This window comes from Sceloporus occidentalis, unplaced genomic scaffold (assembly GCF_023333645.1).
Source record: "Sceloporus occidentalis isolate IW3139 unplaced genomic scaffold, rSceOcc1.0.p SCAF_1, whole genome shotgun sequence".
Lineage (NCBI taxonomy): Eukaryota > Metazoa > Chordata > Lepidosauria > Squamata > Phrynosomatidae > Sceloporus > Sceloporus occidentalis.
The window spans coordinates 161,880,271-161,901,239 of NW_028316981.1; the positions used below are offsets into that span (position 1 = coordinate 161,880,271).

At 42.7% G+C, this 20,969-nt stretch overlaps 1 protein-coding gene across 2 annotated transcripts in view; it reads left to right on the forward strand.

The window, feature by feature from the left end:
- Positions 1–20,603, forward strand: part of LOC149322568 (adenylate cyclase type 6-like) — a 67,149-nt gene extending 46,546 nt beyond the window's left edge. For both annotated transcript variants that reach the window (XM_089479922.1, XM_089479932.1), the window contains 11 exons: positions 44–141; positions 1,664–1,751; positions 2,740–2,856; positions 4,170–4,331; positions 4,770–4,945; positions 7,338–7,373; positions 9,407–9,536; positions 10,263–10,526; positions 14,833–15,037; positions 15,192–15,316; positions 17,578–20,603. In XM_089479922.1, the coding sequence (XP_089336048.1) occupies positions 44–141; positions 1,664–1,751; positions 2,740–2,856; positions 4,170–4,331; positions 4,770–4,945; positions 7,338–7,373; positions 9,407–9,536; positions 10,263–10,526; positions 14,833–15,037; positions 15,192–15,316; positions 17,578–17,703 (1,527 nt within the window). In that variant the 3' untranslated portion in view covers positions 17,704–20,603. The remainder of the gene's footprint in view (positions 1–43; positions 142–1,663; positions 1,752–2,739; positions 2,857–4,169; positions 4,332–4,769; positions 4,946–7,337; positions 7,374–9,406; positions 9,537–10,262; positions 10,527–14,832; positions 15,038–15,191; positions 15,317–17,577) is intronic.
- The last annotated feature ends 366 nt before the right edge of the window (positions 20,604–20,969 follow it).

A 20,969-nucleotide genomic window follows, 5' to 3' on the forward strand; every position in this document is an offset into this window, starting at 1 on the left:
CATCTTGTAGTAATACCCATTCTCTTTTCCTTCCCTTTTGTAGTATTCCAAAAAGGTAGATACTCGTTTTGGGGGCTACGTGGCTTGCACGGTGCTGGTCTTCTGCTTCATATGCTGTATCCAGATAGTTATCTTCCCTCAGTAAGTGACATATGTGCAAGAGTATGTTCACTGTGTACTCTACATGAAAACATGTATGTACATATGCATACGCACTTGTGTGTGCATGCATACAGAAAGTGAAGATGTATGCACCACAGGACACCAGTATGTAACATAGCTGTGTAAACTAAGCTTTTCAAGCCGGTGCATTTGTGGGCAGGATCTATATACACTAAGGTGTACAAATGAATAGTCCCAAGCACAGTCTTGAAGATCTACATAGCGCTTACTGTGATGTATTCTCATTGGATGGACTGCATCTCAAAGCTGCCAATTCCTAATTAAAGCATTCCCTGATGGTCCAGAGCAGCTTTCACCAACCTGGAGCCCTCTTCGTGTTGTGAGCCCACAACTTCCAACAGTTTCAGCTAGTATGGCTGATGTTTAAGAATGCTAATAATTGCAATCCACCAGTATCTGGAAAACCCTAGACTGAGGAAGGCTTTTGTTAGAGGAAGGAGTAGGAGACTTCAAAGATCTTATTCCTACCATCTGAATCAGTGGGCCTCCACTTGGTTATTCAAGTAGAAATTCAAGATGTCCTCTATCCAATTTTCACTTGACACAGTGAAATTATTTGCTACCATAGATGCTCCAGGGAAATTACTGCGGAATTTCATTTGTAGTAAGTAGGAGGCATATACACATACAGTGCTTCCCTGTGAATAGATGCATTCTTGTAGATACCACATTCAAGCTTCTACTCACAACTGTACTGCCCATCTGATATTTAAGATGAGAGAAAACACAGAGGACCATCCAGGTAGGGAGAATGTCATTTGCTGGGCCAGCATCTTCCCATCTGGTATTCTCCAGAGGTACTGGACTACATCTTCTATCGACCCCTGCCAACATGATGCATATTGCATTGTATGGTGATTCTCATCAGGGAAAGTCAGTAGCAGCCTGATGAAATTTATAATTTTGTTAACATTACTGTGTGAAGTCAGGTCATATGGGGATGAAGTGCTTAGTAAGATCAACTGTTTTGGTGGAGATTTTTGTTTTGATATTTATGGAAGAAGAAAGGAGGAAAGGCTGTTTCCCAATAAAGCCAACCTAGTCATGAAAGTAAGGGATCCTCAGAGGAAGGAAAGCACTGTTTTAAAAAAATTAGTTGCTCCTGTCTTCTATACAGCACCCTAATACAAAATATAAGATCATTGACACAGTTATGGTATAGTTGTTGTTGTGTGCCTTCAAGTCATTTCTGACCTATGGTAACTATGTCATAGGGTTTTCTTTGCAAGACTTATTCACAGGAAGTTTGCCATTGCCTTCCTATGAGGCTGAGAGCATGTGTTTTGCCGAAAGTCACCCAATGGATTATATTTCCAAGCTGGGAATTGGACAATGGTCTCAAGAGTTGTAGTCCAACATTCAAACCACTATACTATGCGATACCATATATCAATATGTTTGAAGCAGATAGATGGTGAAAAGTAAACTTTATGGTGATAGCCAAAACAGGCATGCCTGATCCTTGCCTATCTCCCCACAGTTCCCCTCTGATGCTTGGTGCCTACATCAGCATCTTCAGCATCCTGGCCACCATCCTTTTTGTCTGCGCCATCTATTCTTGCCTTGGGGTAAGTGACGTCCTTTCTGATTCTTCCTTCAGTGGGACCCCACAAATGAATGGTCTCTGATCTGTCCTAAGAACACTTCCATTCCGCTTGCCTATAGACCCCACCAGGGCACAGTGGGATTTTAGTCACGGTGTCCTTCCAGTCCCTTGAGGCCTTGATTTGCTGGTCTTAGCAAATGTCCTGTTGCATTACCAGTAAAGCTTCTGTCAAGCTAAGGGTGTAGTAAACCAAGGCTAAGCAGGTCAGCAGCCAGCAACAGGAGAGCAATCCTGTGGCTGTTCAGATCAAGGAAAAATCACAGCCTGGCAGTTTTATGGACATTTTTCAAAATATAATCCAACTTCCCTTTTGTAGTTAGCACAGTCTTCCCGGTTCATCTACCTATAGAAACTATCCCCTGTAGTTTCCTCCTTTGTCTAGTCTTGGGCAACTAGACATAGAATGCTGTCTAGCCTGGTATTAACAGTAGGAGGCCATTACTGTCATCTGTAATCTGATCTGTTTAACTGGTGATGCTAGGGATTGAACCTGGGACTAATCTACAAGCAAGCATGAGCTCCACAGAGCCCGGGAAACTTGTTTTTGAACTACAAGTCCCAGAGTCCCTCAGCCAGCATGGCCAGGTGGGAATTTTACTGGGTAAATTCTGGGAGCTATAGTTCCAAAAAAGCCTTTTCCCCAAAGTTCTGCTGAGCAAACAAGCTAAATTTCTATCTGGATTCATGTCCATTCATCCATCATCCATCATTTTATTTATATCTCACATTACTCCCAGGCTGGACCTCAAGGCAGCTTACAAAAAGACGAAGAATACAGTAAAACATATACAAAATTGTAATCAGGTTGAGGGGAATGTGAGCTGGACCTCATAACTATTTCATTGCTCAGGTTCCATCTCATTAATGCCTCTTAGCCCTAAGCAGGTGGGAATGGTGGTAACTTCTTGGTTCCCTGCATCTCATATGCTACCTTATGTGACTCTCTACAGCCCTTTCCTGCTACCTTACAGCATGTCTCCCGGAAGATCATCCAGTCTCGGATTAATAGCACAATCACAGGTGTTGCTGCCATCCTGCTTGTCTTCATCTCTGCTTTTATCAACATGGTATGAGGACTGGGGAGTGGGTGCTGAGGCAGGAGGTGGGTTGGTGTGATGGTCCTGGAAAGGACAGTTTAGAACAAATCTGGTGGATGTCATGAAGGATGATAATGCTTGCTGTAGGCCAGAGACAAAGAGTGTATCTCCACCACACAGTTACAGCAATTCAATACCACTTTTGGGTTGTGCTTCCATTGTGCTTATTCCTGGAAGTTTAGTGGGACATAGGATTCTCTCTAGAGAGTGTTGCAGTCCACTCCCCCAAGCTACAGTACTAAAATGATCTAGCAGAAAATTCTAAGCATCTCACCAAACTATAGTTCCTAGCACTCCACAAGATGAAGCCATAACTGCTAAGGTGGTATCATATGATTATAAACTGTGCAATGTATCTGAAGTGAAAGAAGGAATATTTGTTTCGGATGCAAAACAGAGTAGTTGAAGAGGCATCACCAGACCCCCACACCTCTTTAACTTTGTTATCCTGTAGCTGCCTCTGATCAAATCGTTGTTGCATGTTTTTAAAACAAGAGAAAGGCTTGCGTATCAGAAACAGAAGTAGCCAGAATGGTGCCAACACTTGGAAGCAAATCTGTTAAAATTAATTCTTCACTGAGCCTTGTTAAAATTGTCATAATTTTCAACCATTTAAAAATGGTTCCTTTAATCATCAAATTCCAGTGATGCTACTTTTGATTAATGATGCCTCTCATTTCTTTAGTTTGTTGGTGTCCATTTTAAAAAAAATTAAAATAATATTCAGTCTAACAATTGAGTCAAGTAATTAATGTTTTTTTTAAAATCACATTTCTCTTAACATGACACATGTCCAATTATGTTATTGTGTTAATGCAAGGCCTGTTGCACTAGCAGTGGCTCACTATCCTAGTTAGGTGGAGTCCAGTACTGTTTTTATTGTACACCTTTTTTTGCACTGCTGCTTTGCATGACTACTTGCACATAGTGGGTTCCCCTCCCCCCCCCCCCCCCCCATTCTGCTAGGATTCAGTTGGATTTAGGACAGTGAATTCCTTTGTTTAACAATTTAATGGTAATATGTTAGCTGTAATACTAATGTTTCCAAACTCTGGGATATTCATACAATAAGAAGCAGCTCTGCTTTCAAGCACTGTCAGCTCTCTGAGAAACTTATTGTCTGTCTCCAGCCCTAGAATCTCAGGGTTTCAGGACATTGGCTCCCCATCTCTGCTGCCATAAATCTCTGAGATGTTGAGGTTGGGTATCTCTGGAACAATAGCACAGGATCGAATTCATTAGCAGTCCTACATAGCTAGCCATTTTTCCCTCCCTCAACCCAGTTTGCTTGCAGCCGGCTCTGGCTCCAAGACTGTATTGCCGGATTTCTCAACATTACTCCAGCTGCTGTTGGGCCCTGCCTCGTCCATGCCCTCAACTACTCATTGGCGTCAGACATTCTTCCCTGCCAGGGAAATGGTGCTTCTAACTGCAGCTTCCCTGAGGTATGTATAGCCTAGAAATATTTCATTGTGAGGGAGATGGGATCCGATTGAATCAAAAGTGTGAAACTTTGTGAATGGGACTCTGGGCTCCATCAGACATTTGAGCATTTACTTTGCACTCTGCGGATTGCTTCTCCTCCTCCTCTTCCACCACCACCACTACTTGTTCCCCTCCCAAGGAGTACCTTGATAGCTGATTGCTTATTTGGGCCATGGAGCGTAAAAGGTAGGATGTTGAGGTATCTGTATGTGTGGAGGCAAGAGGAAGGGAAAATAACATTAAAGCTATTCTGGATTAGGCCTCGAAGTCTCTCAGTTCGAGAGGAATCAGAGGCGTTGTGCTTGTCCCAAGAGAATGAGTATGGGATTCTAGGAACTAATCTGATTTTGTGAGGGGGGGTTCTTACATCTCTTTCTCTTTCTCATTTGTTCCTCTAGTACTTCACATACTCAGTGCTGCTGAGTCTGCTGGCCTCTTCTGTCTTCCTGCACATCAGTAGCCTTGGGAAGCTGGCGCTGCTGGTGGGGATGGAGGTTGTGTACCTAGCCGTGGCTGAGGGCCCCCAGGGGATGCTGTTTGACAACTATGACTTGCTGGTGGTTGCTAATACCCTGTAAGAATCCTCTTCTCTTGCTGGGGTGGGAAGAATCTCAGCCTTTAGCCTTGGCTCCCAGAGTCCTCTCCATGAGAAGCTGTAATGCTGATTTACAGTGCAGTAGTTAAATGCCTGTTTTGCAGCCACAATGTTGTAAATTTCAATCCTAGAGGAAGGCTCCAAGGTCCACTCAGCCTTCCATCCTTTTTTCAGTCAGTAAAATGACTACCCAGCTTGTTGGGGGTCAATTGGCTTGCAATTATAAACCGCTTAGGGAGTGCTAGTTCACTGACAAGCGGTATAGAAATGTACTTGCTATTGCACGATGAAAGGTGGAAGAGAGTCTCATATCTGGCCTGTTTTCTTCCATGCAACTAAGAAAAAGGAAATGTTCAGCTACGGATCTAATGGTCCCCAGCCTTTGGTCTTCCACTTGTTTTGGACTTCAGATCCCAGAAGTCCAAGCCAACTTGACCAACAGTCAGGAATTATGGGAGCTGAAGTCCAAAACATCTGGAGGACCAAAGTGTGGGGAACCACTACCATTGATAATAGTAGTAATAATAATAACAACAACAAAACTGTAGGATAAGACTGCTGTAAGTCAGAGTTGGCTTGAAGGCCCATAACAACAACAATGTATTATAATAATGTGGTGCTGGTGATGGTCATGATAATGATGCTGTTACTCTTGAGAGTAATGTATAGCACCAGCCTTTACATGGGGTTTTCCAAAGGAGCACAAACCAAAAGATGTGTTTCTGCTCTCAAAGTGTAGGAAAGATTGTGGGGGGTTTGCCGGGGGCGGGGCAGGGGGGAAGCAGGCCATTGTCACATAAAGGTTCTGGGTGAGTTGTAGACCTATGAGGCATCAAGGGGAGAATGAGAACAGTCACTTAAGTAAACCACTTCAGTTGGTTGAGAGCCAAGCTATACTGAGGAATATTTTTTTCTCCAGCGTTTCACAAAAATGCAACTATAGAGATAACAAAGTGAGGTAGTGGGCCAACATACATATATAGGGGGAAGGGTGCTTTTTCTTTGGAGGATTTGCCTACTAAAATGCACCCCTAGCATGTTGTTTCTCCTTCTACCTTGCATGAATACTCCTGTGGTTTTCCCCATTGAGGTAAAAAAAAACACAATTCAGTATGGAGAGCAAATTTTTAGCAGAATTGCTGATAGGAAAAATACTCTTTCCCTTAAGACAATTGTTTGAAGCACCATTGGATTAGGGATTTTTTAAAAATGAGAAATGGTGCAGGGCTGGGGTGGGGAAGCCACATGCAAGAGAACCTCACCTGTAGTTTGACCCACTGGTGATAAGAAATGGTAAAGTGAACATCACCAGTGGTGATGGATTGGTATGTGACATTAGAGAGATGGATTGAAAACCATTAAGAACTTAGAATTCAAAGATATAATGGTTAGTTTGGAAAATCAGTATGCAAAGGGATCTTGTAGCACCTCTAAGACTAACTGAAAGAATATGAGCTTGTCTACTTCCTCAGATGCATGGAGTGGAATGGAGGGGCCAGGGATAGACTTATATAAGCTGGCTGTGTGTGCGAGAATGACAATAGAAATGCCAAACCTTGTGGTATGGAAATGAGATAACAAGTCCAGTTTTAACTATGGCCATTGTGGGACAAGCCAGAAGGAAGATTGTTGTCTAAAGCCAAGCAAAATAATAATAATAATAATAATAAATTTTATTTGTATGCCGCCCTTCCTTCGATCAGGGCGGCTCACAACAGTAAAAGCAAACAATTTCAATAAAAATTACAATAAGAATACAATAAAAACATCCAATACACAATCCTACAGTAGAGGAAAAAAAATTAAAAGATTAAAAAAGCCCCATGACCCAACCTCTTGGCCACGAAAAGAGGAGGGAGGCCCACAGGATATCTATTTGGGGAATGCCTGTTGAAAAAGGAAGGTTTTTAAGTCCTTCCTAAATTCCTAATACATTCCTAAATTCCTAATACATTCCAACACTCATTCATATGGCAATCTACTCACCTTGGCTTTAGGCAGCATCCTTCCTTCTGCCTTTGTCCCTCAATGGTGAGTATGGGTCAGTCTTTCTTCCCCTTGCAAAATCCTAAGGGGTGGGGTTCATTGCCTCCCCCAGTTCATATCCCAACTTCCAACATGTCCCAAAATTTAGTTGCCTTGGCAAGTATTGACTCCTGAGCAGAGCTTAGCAAAGTCACTTTTCTGGACTTCCAACTATCAGAACCTCCAGCAACCATGCTGATTCAGTGCCTCTGGAAGTTGTAGCCCAAAGGTTACTTTTTCCAAGCTTTGGTTGCAGAGGGGAGGGTTTGGGGGAGGTGGGGATGCTGGCGGATGGCCTGTTCCTCTCTCTGTAGACACACTTCTTCTCTTCTCCTTACCACAACAGGCCAGCCTTCAATGAAACATACAGTAGTCAAGACTGGTGAGTAGGAACCCGATATGGACTGAAAGACAAAACAGATGGGGGGATGGGGGGGGGGAAGCAGGGTTGATAGAAGACATCTGGAGTCTGCTGAGAGTGCTGCCAAACCTGTGGAAAAGGCAGAACAGTGTGGTAGGTTTTTTCTCCTTGTTGCTAAGGTCCCTGGATTTTTTTTAATGTAGAAGGGAGCCTCAAAGCTGGCAGGCAAGTTATGGTGAATTTTGCATACTTGCATGTATAGTTTTACAAACAGTAAATGAAACAGTAAAGCCAGAAGAATACGGTGAACAACAAGAAAAAGAATAGCATCAGCTAAAGCAGGTAACAATGTGACTACTATGAAAACAATGAGAAAAAAAAATTAAGAAAATATTTAATGCATAAAATTAATATCAAGGAACTCAGGAGAATGTACAAGACCTTACTAAACAAAGGCAAAAATGCCTATAAACTAGAACATTTTTTGTAGTTCTTTGGGGAGCTCAACTACATTGGCATCTTGTTGGTCCTGACCCTTGGGGCCTGATTATTGCAGGAAGGAAGCTTGCCCCTCCCAGCCTCTGCCCCACCTGCACTGTTCTAGGTCCATGTTTAATGCTTAGGTTAGAGGGAATTGGGAAGGGATTGTCTGTGAATGTTAGAAAGGAATGTGTGGTGGCATTTTACTTAGTCTCCTAAAGCAGCTATGTGGCTTTCCAGGTGTTGTTGAATGGCTATTCCCCTCCTTCCTCACCATTGACTGTATCAGTTAAGCATGATATTAGTTTCAATTCAACAGCATCTGAAGGACTACACATTGCTAATTCCTCTCTCCTAAAGACTGATTTCTTTTGGAGTTTGGAGACTGATGGACTTTGATTTTCAGAAGACTTTTGTGCTTCTGAGGGAGCAAGTCTGTTTGCTCGTTACAGTGCATGTATAATACCTACAGTAGTAAGTAACATATAGAAGTAGCAGAGGTACAAGATGGGTATCTGCTCTGAGGAGCTGAAATTTGAGATTTAGACTGTGAGGGAAGCAGGGGCATCAGTAGGGAGTGTGGGGGCTGCAGACTACACCAGGTGACACCACTGCTTCCCAAACATCTACCTTTTGGCAGAAATGGACTGTGACCTTTCTCTGTGTCCCTTTAAGATTCTGACATTGTATGAGTGGGGCAAAGTCAGTGGGAGAAGGGAGAGGCTCCAGCTTTATTTAAAATAAAAATTTTAAAAACTTTATTTTTTAAAAAAATTAAGTGTTAATTTTTGTTTTTTTAAAAAAGTCTTTAAAATAATCACATTTTACCCATTTTTAACCACATGAAACTATATACATGTAAATACATTTAGGCTGCGCATATGATAATGTAATTTAAAGCTATTGTTTTAATTTTGTTAGTTGTTTATGTCACAACTATTGCCACTACATTCAGTGATAAACAGGAATTGCCATTTATGAGTAACATTAGTACAAAAAATAATACTAAGGATTCTGTACTGTGTGGTATGGGAGGAGGTCAGTGATGGGACGAGTCCATGAGTTGCCGCACCAGGTGGCGCCAACCCCAGTGACTCCACTAGGGTGGAGGAAAAGAAATAGTGAAAAAAGGACTATTATAAACAAAAGAAGTTATGTATACCTAGGCTTCAATTCATTAGGGATGGTGCCTAAAGGGTTATGCAAAAAACTTCTTGAAAACATGGGTTTTGTGCAATGATTCATTCTCAGAAAGGGAAAAACAGAAGTGAACTTACAGTATTTTTATTTATTGCTTCAGTGTATATTCCATCTTTCTGCATATAGCATGCAGCCATAAAAATAAGGAATTATTGTTGCCATATGCAACAGAACTCCAGCCAAGATGGTCAGAAAGGGGTGAATGGGTTGAAGTTGTTTTCAAAAATCTGGAGACGCTTGGAAATGCGTGTTAGTAGAGTTTGAGAAACAAAGATCATGAAGGGCAGAGCTATATGAAGGCAAAGATAATACCTTTTTCTCTCCTTTTCTCTTTGGTTCTTAATTCTGTCCCCCTCCTCCATTTCTTTTCGTAGTCCCGCAGAGGGCAAAGTGGCCTTGAAGTACATGACACCTGTCATCCTTCTGCTTTTTGCATTGGCTCTCTATTTGCATGCTCAGCAGGTGGAGTCTACAGCCCGTCTAGACTTCCTCTGGAAACAACAGGTAATTGTGGGGTGGGTGAAGAGAAGTAGGGATTTTGGAGAAGAGTCTGCTCTGCTGTGCCTTCTCCTGGTTGATGAAGTTCTCAATCCAAGAAAACCTTTGGTGTCTTCATAGGCTAAAGGCCACACTGCAGCTTCTCAGAGATGCTGGTCCCTATCAGGGAGATACTCCTTGTCACACAAGCTCTGTGTGAGGTAGCAGCTGGCCTTTCCAGGGTGAAAGGTATTAGCTGCCTTAGAGGTAGGGACTCTGGAAAAGTCTAGTTTAATCTGCAAAAACTAAACCTTAACAAGTTGAGACAAAAACGGAATCCCTCCGATTTACCTTCTCCTCAAATCTAACCGGTTGTAATACTGAGGAATTACAAGAAGTGGTGCAAAAACATACGTTTAATATTAAGAACACAATAAATATTTATTATGGTCATTGACCAGCACAAGCTTAATATTAATCAATTTTGAGCCTAGGGATTTGTTTTGAATACCAAGATAGAACATAGCCCAGTCTTTTATATTAAAATCCATTTAACATTGTCCCAAGTTTGCTCGATTCAGCTGGTAAAATTTAGGGGGTGCAGTTATTGCGGTTTCTGCACAATTTTGCCAGAGGTCCCTGTTGATCTACTACATATCATTCAGGGATGTATAAGTAGCCCAAAATTTATCTTATGTTTTCCCCTGGTGTAACAGATAATGTTTCACTCCCCCTCATCACAATCTCTCCCAGGCTACAGGTGAGAAAGAGGAAATGGAAGAATTGCAGGCCTACAATCGCCGGCTGCTACATAACATCTTGCCCAAAGATGTGGCTGCCCACTTCCTAGCCCGTGAGCGTCTAAATGATGAGCTGTACCACCAGTCCTGCGAATGCGTAGCTGTCATGTTTGCCTCAATCAGCAACTTCTCAGAGTTCTATGTGGAGCTGGAAGCCAACAATGAGGGTGTTGAATGTCTGCGGCTCCTCAATGAGATCATTGCCGACTTTGATGAGGTGATTACATACATACCTCATACTGTTGGAAATTGTACACTAGCATAGGCAAAGAAATAAGGAGGTGTTTTTTTTTTCTCTCTCTTAGGCTGCATCTGCACTGCGGAAGTAATCCTGTATGATACCACTTTAACTGCCATGGCTCAGTTCTATGGGATTCTAATAACTGTAGTGTTGTGAGATATTTAGCCTTCCCTGTCAGAGAGCTCTGGTGCCACAACGAACTACAGTTCCCAGAATTCCATAGCATTGAGGCATGGGAGTCAAACTGGATTATTTCTGCAATGTAGATGCAGCCTGAGAACAGCTCTGAAGGACAAACAGACGGGACATCTTCAATGCTGTATATTGCTTTTTTCCTTCTTCCTAACTCCTGCACCAACAAACACCAAAAGTCTATAAAAAGGCTTCTTTGGTTGGATTCGGTGTATTCCTCTTTTTGTTGATTTTTTAAAGTTTTTGATTGAATCCAAGATTCCTGAAAGGCTCCAATAGTCAATGGACTCAACAACCAGTGTATGTTGGAAAAGGTGTAAGTCTAACTTGTCCATTAAACAAACAGTCACTTGTCAGATGTTTTCAGACAACTTTGGTTTGTACAGTGGAATTACTAGAGAAAATATTGGTGGTTTTTGGAAGGGTGGGGGCATGATGTTGTCTGAATCTGACTTTTGCTTCTGTTAGGAACCATATTGCTCTGCCTGTCCTTCAGCCACATTGATGTTGGGAGGTGATGAACATGTGTTTCTTTTCCTTGGATATTGGAAGTGCTTAATGAATGTGTCTAGAGATTTTAAGGACTGGCCCCTGCAGAATGAATTCCAGGATCCTCTTTTTTTCCTTTCAAAGACGAGTCAGCTCAGTTGCGCAGTGTGGAGAAAGAGTCATCAAGCACATACATGCAAAGGAGTATCTTATTCCTGCAGGATACCAGCAGTCTGCCAGCTATAGGATTGTAAATAATAATAATAATAATAATAATAATAATAATAATAGGATTTATTTATATACCGCCCAATCACTGGGAATCCGAGCGGTTTACAACAGAGGGGATAATAGACCGTTCCCTGCCCTCAGGCTTACAATATGACAGCAGTAAAGGCAGATGATGGTGATGATGATGATGATGATGGCTTCTGAAACTGACCAAGCACACTGTTGTAGCCAGGAGTGGTTGATGGATCCATTGCTGTGAGGGTGAGGAATCTACTCTCAGTTTTGTGACCATTTCTTCTGCAACTCAAAGTTATATGGGAGGCTCTCCTAATGCCAAACCTCAGGATTAGTGTACAGTATCAGAAATGCAACGTGGTGCAGGAGAGGTACAGCACCATCCCATACAGCAATGGATCCACCAGCTACCCTTGGTTGTAACAATAATAGCAGTGGTTGTGTGTGTTGGCTGCTTATTATTGCACTCAAGACATAGCCTAGCTATCTAGTATCTGGAATGCTTCATGTAACAGAAGACATCAGATGTATTTGAAAGATATTCTAAAATGTGGTTGTGGAAGTACTAGGGATTTATAACCTTGCCCCAAAGTGCAGAGAAGGTTACATTGGTTTCTAAGCAGTCTCAAATCAAGGGACTTTACAGGGCCAGCTTTCAAGTAGAATAATAATGTATCTCTTCAAACTATTCTCTGGGGTAGAGATGCACTGAGCTTTCTTTAGAATAAGGCCCTCTAGATTTTTTGACTCCAGGTTCTATCATCCCTAACTGTTTGTTGGTACTAATGTGAATTTTAGTCCAGAATGTTAGGAGACACCCCATAAGGGAAAGCTGTAAATGTTGCCTAAATTTAAACATTGGAAAGTATAAAAAAAAACCATAGTCATCTTCAGACATTTTTCTAACATAAGAGGGAAAAGTAAAGGCAGACCTAATATTTACAATATTGATTACATCGGGTCCCTGAGCCAGGATAATTTACTTGGTGTAGTGGTTTGAGTGGTGGGATATGACTCTAGAAATCGAGGTTCAAAACCTTTCTCAACCATGGAAATCCACAGGGTGAGTTTGTGCAAGTCTCAGCCTGAGAAAAAGAAAATCTGCTGATAGTTTCACCTTAGGTTCACCATAGGTCAGAAACTACTTGAAGGCACACAACAACAACTCTGAGCCAGGCCTGTGAGCCTACTTTCCTCCCAGCTTTGAAGCTGAGATAGACATGTGAACCATTGAACTGAGTGCTATCTCTGCTGACAGTTTTCCCTCCCACCCCCCATGCCTCAGGTGTTTTTTTTAGCAGCTTCACAAATATGTGTCATATATTAATCACTGTATTATTTTAAACCTCCTTTTAAAAAGAAAATCCTAGCGATTTGGGGGAGGATGGGGGTGATGATGATGATTCTTGGCAAATTAAGGGGACTATAATGAAGGATGCAGACAGGCAAGCTTCTACTTCAGTGTACCAAATCATGCATTTTCCTCCCTGTCCCCAGGACTGGACTCTGGGCAGGGGAGAGAGAAAAGGTGCATTTAGGAGAGACAGCAGTAAGAGTGCTTCTGGAGAAGCCGCTTTCCCCTAAAAACATTAATTCTGTTTTCACTCAAAGGGAAGTGTCTGTTGTAGGCCTTCAGAGAAAGGCTTGTAGTGAAAAAAATCATTGCACCCATCTGCTGGGTTAAGGTGCAGTGTAGAGCTTGAAAAGTTCCTTTTTGGGGCTACAACTGCCAGAATGCTGGGGATTGCAAGGGAGGCAGTTGTAATAGCTCTCAACATGGTTGGGCAGTTGATTGATGGCCTAGGACCTCAGGAGAGTCCATTGGTGCTTGGGTCTGACCCTCATGCTCTGCCTTACTCTTTGGCTCAGATCTATTAAGGAGCAAGCAGATAGGAAAACTGTGCCTTGTTGCTTCCACACAGGACCACTCCAAAACACAGAGCAGCAAATATCGCCCTGCACATGTCAAAATGCTTAGTATCCAAAGACAGACTATCTATTCTGGCACAAGACAAAAACCCAGAAACACCTCTTCCCATCACTGGTGGTACAAATATTATGCAGCAGCTTAAAAAGCCAATATGATTCTAGGCTGCATCAGTAGTAGTGTAGTGTCTTGATCGAGGGAAGTAATAGTACCGCTCTGTTCTGCTTTGATCAGACCTCACCTGGAATACTGTGTTCAGTTCTGGGCACCACAATTCAAGAAGGCGCATGTCCAGAGGAGGGTGACCAAAATGGTAAAAGGTCTGGAAATATGCCCTATTGTGCCACAAACTGCCAACCTTCCGATCATCAGAATTGGTGTCTTAACCACTAAGCCACCATATCCTTGATGTGTGTTTAGCCTCAGCCAAAAAGGCAAACAAATGGGTCCTTGAACAGATCAAGACTGATCTCTCCCTGAAAGCCAAGACAATCAAATTGAAGCAATCATACTTTGGCCACATCATGAGAAAAGACAATAATGCTAGGAAAGGTTGAGGATAGTACAAAGAGAGGAAGACTGTGCTAGATGAGCAGACTCAATTAGGGAGGCCATGGGCTTTAATCTACAAGACCTAAGTTTATCCACAAGCTCGCCATAAATTGGTGTCTACTTGAGGGCAGCTAACAACAGCAACAAGAGAAGATTAAGGAGTGACGTGATTTGAAGGGATGTCATATTGAGGATGGAGCGAGCTTGTTTTATTCCGCTCCAGAATCTAGGGTATGAAGCAGTGGATTCAACATTAGGAAGAATTTCCTGATGGTAAGAGCTTTTTGACAGTAGAAAATGCTGTCACAGAGAGAGGTGGAGTCTCCTACTTTGGAGGTTTATAAGCAGAGGCTGGATGACCATTGTCAGAGGTGCTTTGATTATGGCTTCCTGCATAGCAGGGGGTTGGACTGGATGGCCCTGGTGGTCTGTTCCAACTCTGATTCTTTAACAGTAAATTAAATACAGTAGTAATGATAAGCTGCTCTTTCAGGGCACCCAAAGTGTGCTACCTAAGAGGGATGCCTCACCTTGTCTATTAGCAGGGATGGCCATGTTTCCACAGTGCCCTGGAATGAAGCTGTTCTGGGATGTTGTGGGAGTGTCAGATGCAGGTCACAACAATGCTGCTGTTACTTCCTCACCATGCATGGTGTTGATTGTGGGAACTGCTGCAGAAAGGTCTCTGTAGTCATTGAATGGCCCTGCTCTGAAACATCTCTGTCTTGTTATGGATCTTTCCATAGATAAGTGTCAGGGAAGAATGCTGGGAACATGATAAAAGTCTCTGCTATTCAGGTTTATTTAACAAACAACAGTGATGCAAAGAAGCCTCTCCTGGCATTAATCAAAACAAATCCTTTCTTCTGCCCATAGATCATCAGTGATGAACCTTTCAAGCAGCTGGAGAAGATCAAGACAATTGGCAGCACTTACATGGCAGCTTCGGGACTGAACGACAGCACCTATGACCGTGAAGGGCGCTCCCATATCACAGCACTGGCTGATTATGCGATGCGGCTCATGGAACAGATGAAATACATCAATGAGCACTCTTTCAATAACTTCCAAATGAAAATTGGTCAGTGGACTACGGAGGCTGGGGTTGACTGGGTGGGTGGAAGTCTTATATATCCAAGTTAAGGAGAGGATGGGTGATATCAAGATTGATTGACTAGGACAACTTTATCTCTTTTCCCTACCCCCTGGATGTTTTTTATTTTATCCTCCCATAGGGCTAAACATTGGGCCAGTAGTAGCTGGGGTGATTGGAGCCAGAAAACCACAGTATGACATCTGGGGTAACACTGTGAACGTCTCTAGCCGTATGGACAGCACTGGTGTCCCTGACCGCATTCAGGTGAGAGCAGCTGCCATGTGATGCGTTTTGGCTGTGTTTAAGGGTGCCAATGGCGGGATACAAACCGCCATATAGTACGTATAGGATACGTACTAGGGTTAGGAAGGGGCGGTGCTTCCGCACCCCCCTAACCCTAGTACGTATCCTATACGTACAAGATGGCGGCGCCCCTTCCACATGGGCGCCGCCATCTTTACGTACTGGACGCATAGCGTCCAGACGTGTTGCGTCCTTTGTGACGTAGTGAGTGCGCCCCTGGCGCCTCGCTACGTCGCAAACGCGACTCCAAAAGAAGCTCCATTTTGGAGCTTCTTTTTTGCTCCGCGCGGGAGTCGCGCGGTTTGGCTGCTGCAGCTCCCGCGCGGAGCAAACGGTGGCGGCGGGGAAGCGCCGCAAAGCGGCGGTTTGTATCCCGCCAATATCTAACAAACTCATGGTTCCTTACATCCCAAGGAAGACCATAAAACCCCAAACCAACTAATATCAAAATACTCAGCTCATGTCGAAATACTCAGAAAGTCAGAGTTTGGAAATTTGTTGTGTACTTTTAAGATCTTTTCCAACTTATTGAAACCCTAAGATAAACCTGTCCTAGGTTTTTCTCAATAAGATTTGTTCAGAGGAGGTTTGCCATTGCCTTCCTCTGATTCTGAGAGAAAATGTGACCTGCCCAAGCTCATCCAGTCAATTTCCATGGCTAAGCAGGGAATAGAACCCTGGTCTCCCAGATTTCTAGTCTAGTCTCAAATCACTACAGCATGATGGTTCTCCACACTGATTTATTTGTTAAATATAATTTGTTTCCTGCTACTCCTCATAGTCTTTAACAAGTAATACTTAATGCCATGTAAGTACTTCTTTCTTCCTTTGAATGTGTTTTTCAATGTCATAAGAGAATGGTCTAAAAAATAGAGAAACTCTGTCAGAATGCCTCAAACCACCTTTAAAATAACTTTAAGAGTAACTGGAGAACATTATTATTATTACACTAATAATATAACAACTTCATGCCCCCTCTTTGCTCTACCTCTAAAATTTAATTTAGTTGCCCCCAAAACTGTTAAGGGTGGTTACATGTCGTTAGTTATTGGTTATTTGAAACTTTGGGGAGAACAAATGCATTTTTGCCTAGTACTGAAAGATAATAGTGTGGCTGGCAGGCAGGCAGGCAAGCATTCTGGGGAATATATTCTGTAAACATGGGGTTACCACAGAAGAGGCCTTTTCTAAAACTGCTATCCCAAGCTTCTTCTGGGTTCTGGTGAAGAAGTTCTGCAGCTGGAACACTTGGACAAGAAGCAGGGTTTTTGCTAATTCTTCTGCCTCCATTCCACCTTGTAAGTCAGTGTGGCCCATACTTGAAGATAAAGCCAGGTGGAGGAATAGGCTCCCTTACTCCCACTGTAATTGTCCTCTGCTGCCAGATTTTCCTGACAATTATTTTGGGAGGGGCATTTGGGGATGGAGGAGAGTAGGAGCTGTTCGGAGGCGTCTTCAGCAAGAGGGAGGTGTAATTTATGTTGTTATTCTTTATTTGTTGTGAGCTGCCCTGGAGACAGTATGTGTGTCTGGACTCATATAATTCAAACAAATATATTATGGAGGATTTCATCACTAGGGCTCCCTCTCTTGACCACTTTAACAGAGTTATGGTGCATTAGGAATATGGGAACTCATTTACCAGATCAGACTCCTCCAGAATCCAGTTTCCAGCTTGGCCCACAAAGTCTTGCTGGTAAATCCACACATCCCACATATCAACAATATCCCTTGTCAGTCTGTCACATCTGGAGATAGACTGTCTCTGAATATGGAAGCTTACCTGCTATGGCTAGAGAGGAATTATCCTCCTTGAATCTGTTCTGTTTCTTAAGGCCATCCAACATATTGGCTTACACTGCATCTTGTGTTGTACTAAGGCACTCTTACAAATTGTTCATGTATCCCAGACTAAAAGTCCAATTATTTCCATTGTTCCCAGTATGTCGAGGGCTGGACTAGAGTCTGATAGTGAGGTGTGATAATTTAGGCGTATTGGGAAACCCAGGCTCATGTCCCCATGAAACTCAGAGTGTCTTGGGCTAGTCAGTCTCTCTCGCCTGACCCACCTAAACAAGGTGATTGTTGGGTGGTTAAAAGTGGAGAGAGGAGGAGGAGCACCACGAACTCCCATCTTGAGTTCATTGGAAGCACCTTCTGCCTGACACTTGGCATTCTCTTATACTGTGACTAAAATCTCTGCCTGTCTTCCTTTTTTCTAGGTGACAACTGACCTCTATCAGGTATTGGCAGCCAAAGGTTATCAGCTAGAGTGTCGTGGAGTCGTCAAAGTCAAAGGCAAAGGCGAGATGACCACCTATTTCCTGAATGGTGGCCCCACTAGTTAGCGAGAGCCTTTGCTACAAAGGGACCTATTAGGCTGGGCTCAGGCAGTGTCGAGTCGATCAGTTCGTTTTCTCTGTTCCTCTCTCTGTGTCTCTTTCTTTCTCCCTCCCTCCCTTCCTCTCTTTCTCTTTTTCTCTCTCTCTCTTTCTGTTTGCTTTGGATTTTAGACACACCCTTCTAACATGGGAGGGGGAAAAAGAAAACACCTTACAACCTCCAAAACAGGTTTCCTCTGTGGTGTTAGAAGAAGAGGAGCTGTCAGGGGTCACTTTTTACCCTAAGAGACTTATTTTTTATTTATTGGGAGCAAAAGCCTACCTTGGAGCATCCCCTTTTGGGTCGCCATGGGTGCTGTTTTGGAAGTAAGGGAAAGAAATTGTTGTTGCAAACCTTCTGCTTCTCCTAGGATGAACTGAAGAACCTGGCAAGGGGAAAATGCAGCAGGACTTTAAGGCCCTTTCTTCTTGTATTCGTGGATTCAGAAAGCTGACTATTTGTGGATCCAGAAAGCTGACATTTGGTTTTATTGTTTGTATGGGCAGGGGGAGGTTTGCATTCTCCCATTCCCCTGGCCAACATTGCCTGGATATTTTGAGAGAGGCCTTTGCCCCTCTAGGTGCCCTTCACCAAGACTTTCAGAAAGAGAAGCAGCACTGTTCTGGCAGGGAGGCGGCTTGCCCCCACCCGACACATTTTGATTGTTGCATTCCTCCCTTTAGCAGAAGCCACTGTGTCTCTGCCTCTCTCTTTCTTACACACATGCGCACATGCACTGTGAAGTTGGGGAATGTGTCTCTTCTTTTGTAGCGAGGGGTAGTTGTTTGGGGTATGGTTCTCATTTGCCAAATTACTTTGTTTGGTTGGAATTTAAGGGACTGTGGTGACAAACACTGGGAAGGGCCCCCAAGAAAAAAAGGACCTATGGGTGGCATTGGTGGTTTTGATGCCAAAGAGTAGGCGGGAAGTGAGCCTTGTTCTCTCCACTTCCTCTGCCATTCCTTTTCTGATAATGCAGAGTTTGGAAAAAGTATTTCTTTGGACTACAACTCCCCAGATCCCATGCTAGGGGATTTGTAGTCCTAAAAAAGTAGCATTCACACACTCTCCATAATAGCTGGGGAAAACGAGATTCCTACCCCTTGCAGATGCAACCTGCCTTAGATGCTTGACATTAGGGGAGTGTGGTTTTATCTGTATTCCTCTTCTACCATCTTCCTGTAGAAAGGAGTTTTTTCTGGTCATTGAGGCCCAACAAAAAAAGAATTAGTTCTTTCACAGAGACTCTCTCCTGAAACTGGAAGGTGGAGCAAGCTCCTTCCTTTTAATATGCCCTCATGGACATTTTTTTACTATGCGCTAAGTCTCTGTCCCATGTCCACAAGATTTTTTTCATGGTTCTTAAGATGGTTTGCTCTTCTGGAATTGATTTCTTTTCAGGGGGAGAGGAGTGGGGAACAATGAGAAGAATCCTCCATTTTTAAAATATATGTTTTAAAAACACCATTGGTCCAGAATTGTTCTTGTACTTTCCCTCATTTTCACTACCTTCCCATTTTCAGCTGCAATGCTTGCACTCAGTATGAACTTGGAGCAAGCTGGGGCCTGGCTGCACTATTGAACAGTTGCTCTGGACTTCATTAAACGGTGTAGGGGAAGGTGTGTGTGTATTGGTGAAGTAGAACTTGGGAAAATTACTTTTTGGGACCACTGTTCTCGCAATCCCTTAGGCTGTAATGCTAGTGGCTTGGAGCATCTGAGAAGTGCAGTCCAAAAATCACTTTTCCAAGGAGGAGGTGGGTAAAACATATCAGCAACGTAAGAGCAATGTGTTAATAATCAAATACAAGTTAATATAAAGAATTTGGCACTGTGAGTTCAAGAGAAGGAGACTGATGATCTCCTTTTAAATTTTCTAAAATGTTCTTAGCAGGAGAGGAGGTTTTGCTTTCTATCTGAACAAGTACTGTTGAGCCATCTGAGACTTTGTCTTTAAAGATACATGTTTCCCATTTCAAAAATGCTCCATCAACTGATGACTGCCTTGGGTCCTTTCAAGGGCAAAGAGGCACCTCACATAGCAAATATTTGCATCCCTTTTAGATTTCCGGGACTTTTGGCCCTTTTTCACTTGATCTAGTTTCAGGGAGTCTTTATCTTCATAGCAGTTGTGGACTGAATTGATTGCAAGCATTTGTGTGTCTGTGTCCCATTACCATTTTTTTAGGTCTTACCACCACTGAATTTAACATTGTCAAAATTACAACATTCTCCCTTTCTACTTTCTTCCTTGCCCCCCCCCCCCCCGGCGGTGTCAAGTGGGACTCCAGTACTAAAACAGAGTTTTCTTGAAAATGGTTTATTTTGCTCAGCTTTTTGCTAAACGTGGCACCCAATGGGAAACATCCAAGCCATGGATAGGGAGGCAAGATGGATCTTTTGTCAGGTCTCTGTTCCTTTTAAAGCAAATGAATGAAGGGAAAAAACCAAGTGTTTTTAATGCAAAAAATAAATCCAGATGAAGTTACTTTTTTGTTGTTGGGAAACTTTTTTTTAAATTTTTTTGATGGTTAAGAAAGCTATTTTATTGCTTTAAATGTTTTAAAAGAAAGGTTTGCAATTTTTTAATGGGCAGCAACTGCCTTGGTGCGTAGCCTGTGCGTTATTGATGCCCACACTGGGGGTAGGCTATGGGGGAGGAGAAAAGTGACTGGGAGGGCACCACCCAGTCGCGATCTCCCCACTCCCTCTAGAGCTAAAATGGCTCCTTTGTATTCCTTGGGGGGAGGCATGTGAGTGAGTGGGTGATACGGCACTTATTTGGTACTCTTTTTTTTTCCTTTTGTGTGTGTGTGTATATATATATATAAATATATAAATTATATATTAAAGATCACTTTCTATATTACATTGTTGATTTCTTTTCTTCTCTGGTAAAAACAGTATCGCTGGAAACCTCACTGCTTCACCCAGGACCCAGGCAAACAGATCCCCATGACAAACTGTCAGTACAGTTTAAAAAATCATAGGCTATAATCCTGTGAAAACTTATATGGAAATCAGTGTCATTGAGAACAGTGGGATTTACTGCCGAATGAACTTATGTAGGCTTGAGCTGTTGTAGAATTAGTTCTACGGCTTCAAAATTAATTTTAAACCTTCATGCATTTGTATAGCAATGAAGCCATACATTTGAAGGGAAAAGATATTTTCAAATTATACATATACATGTCATGGCAGGCTTTCTTTTAGAAGAGCCATTCCTTCGTGG